The 10,493-nt window shown below is 60.9% G+C and overlaps 1 protein-coding gene across 1 annotated transcript; it reads right to left on the bottom strand.

Moving 5' to 3' along the window:
• Positions 1 to 3,050: 3,050 nt before the first annotated feature.
• NKX2-2 (NK2 homeobox 2) lies at positions 3,051 to 4,490 on the bottom strand. Its single transcript, XM_076335602.1, has 2 exons — positions 4,120 to 4,490; positions 3,051 to 3,772 (listed from the first exon to the last, which is right to left on the bottom strand). The coding sequence occupies exons 1-2, from the start codon at positions 4,376 to 4,378 to the stop codon at positions 3,213 to 3,215; spliced, it is 819 nt and encodes a 272-aa protein (XP_076191717.1). The 5' UTR covers positions 4,379 to 4,490; the 3' UTR covers positions 3,051 to 3,212.
• Positions 4,491 to 10,493: the final 6,003 nt, after the last annotated feature.

The following is a 10,493-nucleotide window of genomic DNA, read 5'->3' as shown; positions in this document are numbered from 1 at the left end:
GGGAGAAGCGGGACGTGCCAGCCCGCCGCGCGGTACGGCCGGGCCGCGCAGGGATGCAGCCCTGCATAACATTACCGGCCCTGAATGCAGCCTTGTTCTGCTGCCCGCCGCAGCCTCCGCGCAGTGCGGGCAGCGCGGGCAGCGGAGCTCCGCTGGCGGGCTGGAGGCGCAGGAGCGGGCATCGCCTCGGGTTTTACGGGGGAGATGCGCTCGGGTCTTTGGGAGGGGGAGTCTAATTTCCTGTGAAACGAGAGAGAAACTTGTCAGCGGGAACTGGGAGAAGAGGAGGGCCTCTGTTAGTCTTCAAAGAGAGAGGGAGAGAGAGAAGAGAGAGAGGGAGAGAAAGATTCTTTTTCCTTGTTCCCCCCCCCCCCTTTTTTTTTTTCCAGAATAGATATAGCACGAATTTTTAATTCGTCTTCCTTTCACAGACAACAATGCTGGTTTTGAAAGCTGGGCACAATTTGGGTTTTGTGAGGGGTCCCCCGGCCCAGCTGGCCATATGGGATACAACATGTAGAACATGCCTAACAATGAGCACGAGTGACAGCCCTAACAAAACGCAAAGGACACTGCTCCCTGACTCCGAGATGGACTGCCTCCCATAAATGAATTGAATGGCCCTAAAAAGAAGGGGGGGGGGGGGGAAGGCACAGGGAGGGGGCCCACCCCACCCCCCAAACTGTCTCTCCTTTATTTCTCCTCCCCGGCCCGGCCCAGCCCTGGCTGCCTTTGCCTCCGTCTCTTTAATATGCACGCCTCTAACATGCTCACCTCCCTGCCTCCCCCATTGTGCTGTTTTGTGAAGTCTACTGTATATTGTGCAAAGATAGACTGCCCGGAGCTGGCCCGGCAGCATGGGAGATATAAGGCCACGGAGGTTAGGGCCACACAACTGGTTTTATAGACTTAGCAGAGCCCGGGAAGGGGGGCGGGGGGGGGGGGGAGAAGAAGAAAAAAGTGACAATTTTCCTTCTCTCCCGCTCCTGGCTCGCACGCTGGGGCTGGAGAGGGGAAAACCTGCACATGTCCGTGTACCCCCGCAGCTGGGGCGCGGGTCCGGGACGCCGGCGGAGCCTCCCCGGGCTGGGAAGCCGGCTCCTCCGCTCGCTTGGCTGGCTCTCGCCCGGTGAATCAGCCAGGGCTGCTCCGCCGCCTTGCTCCGCCGGTGCGCAGGCAGGTTGCCGGCGCCGTCCCCGCCGCGAAGCCGAGCAGCTCCCCGGCCTCGGGCGGTTTGGATAAGGGCTCACCCGGCGGGGAGGCGGGGGGACGGAGGAACAAGAAGAGAAGGGGGGGGGGGGGGGAATTAAGAGGAAAAGTAAAAAAAACCCAGCCCGAGGGCGGAGGCTGTGCCCGGGGCTTTGTGGCCGGCGGAGGCTGCGCAGGGGCGGAGAGGCGCGCAGGGTCACGGCGGGGCCGGGGGGCTGCGGGCCGGTACCGATCGTCTCTTTGCTCTGGGCGTTGAACTGGACCGGCTCGGCTGGGCCCCGCTCAGCCCCGGCGGGACGGGGCGGGCGCGGCCCCGGCCCCGGCCCCGTCACACCGGACAAGCCCCCCCTCCTTTTTTTTTTTTTTTTGTTTTTTTAAGCACCTTCACCATCCTAAAACGGCAGGGGAGGGCGAGGGAGCGCACAGCTGCCCCGGCCGTGCCCAAACCCGCTCCGAACCGGGGCTGCGCCTGCCCGAAACCGGCCGTGACTTCACCCGGGCCGGCCTCGGTCCCCGTTTCACCCCGGCTGAGCCGCCCAGCCCGCCCCAGCTCCGCCTCGCCTCTCTCTTCTCCCTTATCCCCCTTCCCCCGGTTTTTTCGGGGGGTGCCCCGGGTGTTAACCTTTTCCCCCGAGCTGCCTGAGCCGCCGGCGCGTCCCCGAGGGCTGGACCCGAAGTTTCCGCGCTCCCCCCGCGCAAACGGCCCCCGGCCCGGGGAGGGGGAGAATTATGGTGATGCTGGTATCCAAAACTCCGCAACCGGGGGACCTCAGCTGCACGGGGGGCACCGGGGTGTATAAAAGCACAATCACAGATACAAAATAATTCTCTCCCCCCCCCTCCCCTCCCCCCCGCGTTTTTCGCCAGCTCCGGGTGTTGCGGAGGAGCCGGGCTGAAGCCGACTGCCCCGAAAAAAGCCGCTTTTCCCCCAAAAAAGAAGTTGCGGGAGCGGCGGGCGGGGGGCGGGGGGCGTGGGGCCCTGCTCGGCCGTGTCTCCCCGCGGGGGCCCGCCCGGCCCCGCTGGCCCCGCTGGCCCCACGCCGGGCTGAGCCCGGCCGAAACGCCGCCCGGCGCCGGGGGATGCGGAGAGGCGGCCGCGGGAGCCGGCCGCACCGAGCAGTCGAACAAAAACGGTTCGTCGTTGTTATCGGTTCCTTCTCTTATTTTTTTTTCTTGAAATTTAAAAAAAAATAAAATAAAATTCTTATTAAAACATCGAAAGCCTGGCTCTGTACACAATGAGTCCGCTTTCCTGCGGCGGCGAGCAGAGAGGGTTTAATCTGCGTTTCTTTTTTCCTCCGCTCGTGGTTACCCGGGAATAGTTGCGCGCAAACCCCAAATAAGATAAAACAAAATGAAAGCCCTGGCTGCTACTCACGGCAGCAATAACCACAACAAGATACAAAAATACGCCCGCGAATAGTTGTCGGGGGTCACAGGCGGCCGAAAATTGTCCTAGAAGGGGAGCAATCGAGATCTCCGTGTTGGGGTGCCCTGCACGGCGTCACGGCGGCCGCGCTCCGGGCGCACGCTCGTTCCTCACAAAACCACAGGAGCAGCGGGGGGGTTTTATTCTTTATTTTTTTTTTTTTTAATTGTGACGATCCCCCCCCCCCCTTTTATTTTAGTTGTAGGTAGACAGGACCACTCTGAATGGCGCAAAAATTTCTGTAAACAATGACGCACAAAAACACCTCCCCTCCCTTCCCCCCGCCTCCCCCCGAAATGAAACCGAGCCCCCCCCAAAAAAATGGAGGGGAAAAGAAACGGGAGAGGGAAAAAACAAACCATAATAATAATAATAATAGCAATAATAATAATAATAGCGTTTCCCTCTCCATTCCTTCCCCCGCAGTTTTGATTTTATTTTTGGAGCATCAGTCTCTCTCTCTCTCTCTCTCTCTTTATTATTTTTGTTTTTCCTCCTTTTTGTGTGTGTGTGTGTGTGTGCGCGCGCGTGTGTGGGGGTAGTGTGGGCGTGTGTGCGCGCTCCCCTCCAGCGTTCACCAAGTCCATTGCTGAGCCTGTACCAAATGGTGTGCTGTGGGGTACTGGGGGTTGCTGGTAGCGCTGTACTGGGCGTTGTATTGCATATGCTGTAGAGACTGGGCGCTATAGGCGGAGAAGGGGATTCCCGTCTGGAAAGTCGCGGCTGCCAAGTCCTGAGCTTTGAGCGTGTGGCAGGGCTTGCCGTCCCTGACTAAGACCGGCACGGCCACCCGCCGCGGGGAGGGAAGAGGAGTCACTTCCATACCTTTCTCGGCCCGGGCCCGCTTCATCTTGTAGCGGTGGTTCTGGAACCAGATCTTCACCTGGGTGGGGGTGAGGCGGATCAGGCTGGCCAGGTGCTCCCGCTCCGGCGCCGACAGGTACCGCTGCTGCCGGAACCGCCGCTCCAGCTCGTAGGTCTGCGCCTTGGAGAAGAGCACCCTCCTCTTCCTCTTCTTCCCCGCGTCCCCGCCGCCCGCCGCCTCCTTCTCGTTGTCGGGCGACTCGTCGGCCGACGGCTCCGGCGACTTGGCGGAGGGGTCCTGGCCGCCGCCGCCGGCCGTCAGCCCGTGCACTGCGGAGAGTCCGGCCGAGAGCGCCCGGTCAGCGCGGGGAGGGGGGGGGCTCCGCGCTGCGCGCCCCCCCGCATCCCTCCCGCCGTCCCCCGCATCCCTCCCGCCGCCCGGCCGCCCGGGGCAGCGCGGCTCTCCCCCGCCGTGAGAGGCGGGGGGGGGGGGGGGGGGGGGGGATGGAGGCACCGGCCGGAGCTCAGCCAGCCGTGGCGAGCGGCAAACACCGCCACCGCCCCCCCACCCCGCGCCCCGCCGCCGGGGGAAGCCCCCGCGGGCGCGGGGCGGCTCGGCGCGGCGCTGCCCCGTCCCCGTCCCCGTCCCCGTCCCCGCGGCGCTGCGCGGTACTCACGGGAGTATTGGATGCCCTCGGCGCTCGCCAGCCAGCGCGTGTAGGGATTATCGCTATTATCATAGAAAGGGTTCTTCAAAGGCAGCGTCTGAACAGTGTCCAAGGGGGTTTGTCCCAAAACTCCCGCTTTCTTGGGTGGCTCCGGCGCCTCGCTCTCCTCCTCGCCGCCCTCCGCGGCGGAGCCGTCCTCATCGTTGGTGTCGGGGAGGTCCAAAATGTCCTTCACCGAAAAGCCCGTCTTTGTGTTGGTCAGAGACATGTTCCGGCCAAATTTAGGCAGGGAAGTTGGAGGAGCAGCCTCGCCGATCCGCCGCGTCACGGGCGCACACGCACACGCGGAGCGGCGGCACCACCGCCGCACACGCACACGGCAGCCGGGGGGAGGAGGCTGCGGGGCGGCGGCACGCGTGGAGGAGGGAAAAAAAAAAAAAAAAATAGAATAATATACAGAAAAATAACCGGAGGGTTTTGTGCGAAAGGAGAAGCGGAGCCCCGGCCGCAGCGGTGGATCTCTGCGGTGGTGGTTTCTACGGGCTCGTTCTGCCACGGGAGAAATTCAGAGAGCGGGAGCAGCAGCTGGCTTCGGAAATAGTTTGTAACTCCAGGGGAAAGGGGGAAAGACACGCCAAAAAAAAAAGAAAAAAAAAAAAAGAAAAAAAAAGAAAAAAAAAAGAAAAAAAAAAAAAGAGATCACTTCTGGATCTTGCTTAAACACCCCGAACCCGTGCCTGCCGCTTGAAAAAACCGAGCCATTGCTGGAGCGAACAGTCCATATAAGGCTGGTCCCCACACATGAACCTGCCGAGAGGAGGGAGAAAAAAAATACATTAAACCCGGGAAAGGTTGGCCACGTGTGGGCGGGTCTTGGAAGTCAAGTGGATGAAGACAGTGTTTGCAGATGTGAAATTGCGGGTTTTGGGCGAGCTCCGAGCTTCCACCATTGGTGATGAGTGGTATAACGTGTCAGTTAATTACCGGCGTGGGGAGGGCCCTTCCGCGTGTGTGTGTGTGTGTGTGTCAGCGAGAGAGGGAGGGTGTGATTTTCTTTTTTTTAAACACAGTATTTACATACAAAGAGCCTCGCACACCAGCCCGATATTCCGCACACTCCAAAGTGTGTTTTCCACCGATTGCCTTGAAAAGCGGGGAGGAAAAATACAAATTAGGGGTGGGGGTGGGGGTGGGTGATAAGGAGCGAAGGAGGCTGCGTGCGCGGTTTCCCACCCCTCCCGCGTAGCCTGCGCGCCCACGCAAAGCCGGGGGCAGCGCGTTTGCGCGGGGACGCGCTCAAAGCCCCGCGCGGGACCGAAGCGAGAGGCGGCTCAGATGGCAGGAGACCAACTTATCTAAACCGCCTAGGTCAATATTTTGGTTGAGGCTTAGGGATGAACGCTGGAAATTAAACAGCAAGTAATTGATTCTAGTTTGCTCCGAAATTAACCGAACTGGCAAAATGCGATCGTCAGTCACGACCCGGGGAGATCCGGGAGGTGATTACTTGGGGGCGGGGGGCTTTATTTGAAGAGGTCTCATTGATTTTGCCTCCTTCTTCCAGGGGAATAAAACCCAGCCCGTTTGGTTGATTTAATGGGCTGGAGACCAATGGACTTTCAAATATGACTGAATTCATTTTTTTCTTTTCTTTTTTTTTCCTTTCTTTTTCAGGACCTGGGTGAAGGAGGGGGATAAAGAAGGGGTTGCTTTCCAAAAGGGCGTTTTGGAAGGCCGGATCTCCAGGTGTCACAGACGCACGCACACACGGCTCCGGCAGCCGCGGAGCGCCACAGCATCTCCGGCCGCGGGGCCCGGCGGAGCGGCGCGGAGCGGAGCAGCGCTGCGCGGCCGCGGAGGCTCCCCCTGCCCGGCGCGGGGCTGCAGATCGTCCCCCTCCCCAACTTCTTCCCTCTCTATCTGTCTGCCACCGACTTTTATTTTCATTTTCTTCCTTCCTCCCCTTTCCTGCACCCGCCGAGGACCCTTGGCCGTGCGCAGCCTCGCCGGGCACGGCCCGGACCTTCCCCTTCCCCTTCCCCTTCCCCTTCCCCTTCCCCTTCCCCGAACCGCCCCGCAGCCGGACCCCGGCCCGGGACGGGCTTGTGCGCGGGGATGATGGTGGTGAGCGTGGGGGGGGGGGGGGCTACAATCTGGGAAGGGGCTTCTCGCCACCACCTTTATTTCTGGGAAAGTAAAGTTGACCGAGTTTCTCTCCCAGGAGGAGGGAGCGGGAATGGGGCTGCTGGTGGTGGGAAGAGGAGGAAGACGGTCCCTCAGACATCCTCCTATTTGCCGATCAATGTATTCGCACCTTCCCCTCCTCTCCCTCCCCGCTCCCCCCATCTTCCCTCCCCCAGCCCCCAGCCTGCCTCCCATAAAGTATGTGATGTGGCTGACAATGCCCAGGGATTTTTTTTTTCTCCCCCCCCCCCTTTTTTTTTTTTTTTTTTTTTTTTTTTTTAAGCGAGCCCCTGAGCACATCCTGGGTGGTCGGACCCGCGCAAACACAAATACAACCCTATGGCTAAGCTGGAAACAATGTCCGCAATGTAGACAAATGTCCGGCTTCTGTTGGAACCCTTTGTCTCGGCGCAGTTTTTGCATTTATTTCAGTGGCGAAATAATACGTGATTGACGCCCTCTTTCAATGTGTCCTAACTGTTGGGAATAAATCTGAGGTTGTTCCTAGTTGTCATGGTATTCAACCGCACTCAATGGCTATCTCTTCATCCATTTCGGAGTCCTTCCTCGATATCGAGGGAACCCCTTCGGGCGGGCGCTCCCCCGCTCCGCTTCCCTTTCCCGGGGGGAGGGGCCTGGGACACGCACCAGGCACAGAGCTTTAATTTCCAGCAAATCTCGGGCTTATCGACTGATTTATTCCCCCCGGCTCGACCTGCCCGCAGCGGGGGAGGTGGCGGCGTTTCGCTCGGATGGGGCTTTAATTCCTTCCCGCCGCGGCAAGCCGGGGGTGTGTGTGTGTGTGTGTGTGTGTGTGTGTGTGTGGTGGGGGGAAATAGCCGTAATAACAGTGACAGTCGCGACAGCGGCAGGGCGACGATACAACGTCCCGAATTAAAGAACCCCGGCAGAAGCCGAGCCGGGGAGGGACGGGCAGAGCATCTCCGGGGCGGCGGGGCTGGCGGCCCGTTTCGTTTGGGCAGCTCCGCTCCTCGGGCCGGGATGAAGGGCCAGACTTTAATAGTAATATAGAAATAGTGACAATCCCCCACCCAAACCCGAACGGGCGCGGAAATGCCACAACACGGACAGGGCGTCCTGCAGACCCCTCGCGACGTGGGGGCCGACGGCGGCGGGAGCCGGGGATGCCCACGGGAGGAGGCCGGGCCGTTCAGCCGCGTGAAGGCGGACGCGGCCCCGGGGGTCGCTGCGGGCCCGGCCCCGCACGCTGCCCCGGGGGGGGGGGGGGGGGGCTTTGGCCGGGCCCCCGCACCACCTGAGAGGTAAAGGTTTTCCCAGGGGAGAGCCGGCGCCGGTGGCCCGTTGACCCGCGGGGAACAATGGTCCCTGTGGGCACACAAAGCCCCGGGGGCCGCGGCCCCCTCCCCACGCCTCCCCGCGGCCCGGCAGCGGGGGGGGGTGGGCGTCCCACGCGCGGGCAGCGCTGCGGGCGAGGCCGCTCTCCCTCCGCACCGAGCGAGCGGCCCGGGACGCCGTGACGTCACCGGCGGGGGGTGACGCGAGAGCCGCTCGGGCCCTTTGACGTCAGGAGGGGTCGCGGGGCCGGGACGCAGCCCCGCGCCGCCCGCGCCCGGAGCCGCGCTGCGTGGGGGGAAAACCCGACGGCAGCCCGGCGGCTTATCGCGACAGAGCCGGGGGCCGCTCCCCGCCACCCTTCGCGCCTTTCCCCCGCTGGGAGCCCACCGGCCGCGCTCCCCGCACCCCGCGGCGGCCCGGCCCGGCTCTCCCCACGCGCGGGACCGGCCGGCCGGGGGTGGTGGTGGGGGGATGCTCCAGCGCTACGGCGAGGGGTTGGCGTGGGGGGGGGGGGGGCGCAGAGCCTTCCGGGGGTCCTCCCAGCCCGCTCCCCCGGGGGCTCGCCCCGGCGGGGTTATTTGCACAAGCCCACAGGAGGTCGGCGGCGCGGTGCGTGTACACAGGCCGAGTGGCTGCACTTCAGGACAAGTGCCTCTGCCAGCGGGGGAGTGTTTACCTGTTTACTTTCACAGGTAGCTCAAACACCCGCCATTCGCCTCCGCTCCCTCTCCGCTGTTTGTGTGTCCCGTCCCCCCCCTCCCGCCCCGAGCTGCGTGGGGAGCGGCCCCCCCCACCCCACGGGCGGCGGGTGTTGATTTTAGCGGCGTTAAAGCTTGTTGATTTTTTTTTTTTTTTTTTTTTTTTAAGCGGTGGGAAGAGACACTCGGTGGGGGATAGGAGAGGGAAAGAGCCCTTCTGAGCGGCTCTCCGCGGCTGCGGTGCCGGGGGAGGCAGCGGCGTGTGCGGGGCGCGGGCCGGCCGGCGCTCCCCGGTCACGCGTGGAGGGGGGCGGCCCGGCCCCGCCGCCCCGTACCCGCAAAGCGAGCGGGCGACCCGGGGAGCGGGGGGCGGCCCGGGCGGGCAGGCGGAGCGGGGTCTCGCCACGCCACGGGCCGCCCGTGGGCTGTGTTTTTAAGCGGCGAAGTGCCCTCGCTTGCTTCGTCGCATTTCTCCGGCCTCCCGCTCCCCGCAGACAGCCGGGTCTCTCCCTCCGTTTTAAGCCACCGACGCCCCTGACTTCATTCCCTTCTCTGTCGAGCGATATCATCGACGTATATTGTGCATAATAATATAGAACATATATATATAAGTGAATGAAAGGGTGTTTGGCAGGAGTCTCCCGCTATTCCTCCCCTCCCTGTGCGGTTCGCTCGCACTGACCTCTAACCCATCCCCGCATCGCATCTCCGATAACAGCCGTCAAGTGGATTAGTTTATTGTTTGATTAGACCAAAGGTGCGAGCTATTGTTTCCCTTCACTCCAGACCACAAATAAACAAACAAAAAGGACGGCACCTTGCCGCTCGGTACGGATTAGCGAAGCCCACACAAAGCCTTTGTTAGGGGGACAGGTTTATTTTATCTCTTAGAATGAGCTACACTTGAAATAAATAGGGAAAGGGAAGCGCAGCCCACCCCGCTCCTGATAATTGTTATTAGGAGCTTCACCTCGGGAGCATCCCCTGTAAGCAACACCCTCTTTGTTTTAAAGTGTGGCGGGGGAAAGGAGAATCGCGTCGTTACAGAGGACGTCTTTTGTTGGCGATAAAAAAAACCCGAAAACAAAACCAAAAAAATAAAAATAAAACTATGGCTTCTAAAGATACCCTCCGAGAGCCCCGCACAGAGGGTTTTAAACCGCATTTTCCGGCGATAAACCGGCAGCTCGGCAGAGATGCTGCCGGCTCGGCGGCGGCTCCGGCTCGGAGGGGACGCGGCCACGCCAGGCCGTGGGAAAGGGAGCGGGGACGGGGAACCCACGCCACCGGGTTACCTTGCACACCGGCATCCTGGCCGCGGGCGGGCGGGCGGGAGCGTAAAAAAATCGTATTTCCTGAAATCAAGGGGAACCAGAGCCCTCTGAATCCTCCGTCGCTTTCAAGAACTTAATTGTAACGTGCGGGGCTCGGAGTTTCTGCGGGGTGAAATTCGCGTCTCTGTTCACGGCTGGAAAAACGGCATTAACAAAGGCGTTAAGGATGTTTTTGGGGAAAAGGAAAAAGAAAAAAAAAAAGGGGGGGGGGGAAAAAGGGGGAAGATTCCCCCGCACACAGAAAAGGAGCCGGCACCAGCCTTCCCTATCGAGGCTCAAGAGAAAGCCCCTGCCACCCCCCCAAAATCCCGGCGCCGGCCTGCCTTTCTCCCGGAGACAATTAAATCTTCTCCAGGACATAGGAATCTAAATGAGCTTTCCTATTCTCACGATTACTCTATCTCCTTCCCCCCGAAGCTTCAAAGACGGAGAAATCCTTCCAATTCACCGATATTACTTATAAATTTGTAGATCTAGATCTAGCCTGCCCTCCAACCAATCTCCCGAGGTGGCGAATTGTAATAGAAATTGGGATTTTTCCCCCTCCTCCCTAGGGGCTAACGGGGTTATGTCAGAGCCGGAGGGCACATGTTAGGGCTTTGATAAATGCACTTTAATGAGATCTTTGAAAATATTGCCGATACCGGCGGAGGCAGTTTGTTAAGGCCATGCGTGCGAGCACAAAGCCGGCAGCCCGCAGCCCCCCGCATCCCGCAGCCGCCCGACCCAGCTATTTGTCTTATTTAATTCCTCCCCCCACCTCCCCCGCCGCCCCCGGCGAAAGCTCTAAGCCCGGCCCGGGGCCTCCCTTCCCCTTCCAGTCTATCATAAACTGTTTTATTTGCCGGGC

This window comes from Aptenodytes patagonicus, chromosome 3, assembly GCF_965638725.1.
Source record: "Aptenodytes patagonicus chromosome 3, bAptPat1.pri.cur, whole genome shotgun sequence".
NCBI classification, from domain to species: Eukaryota; Metazoa; Chordata; class Aves; order Sphenisciformes; family Spheniscidae; genus Aptenodytes; species Aptenodytes patagonicus.
The sequence above is the reverse complement of the archived record's forward strand: the minus strand, read 5'-3'. Positions and strand labels throughout refer to the sequence as shown.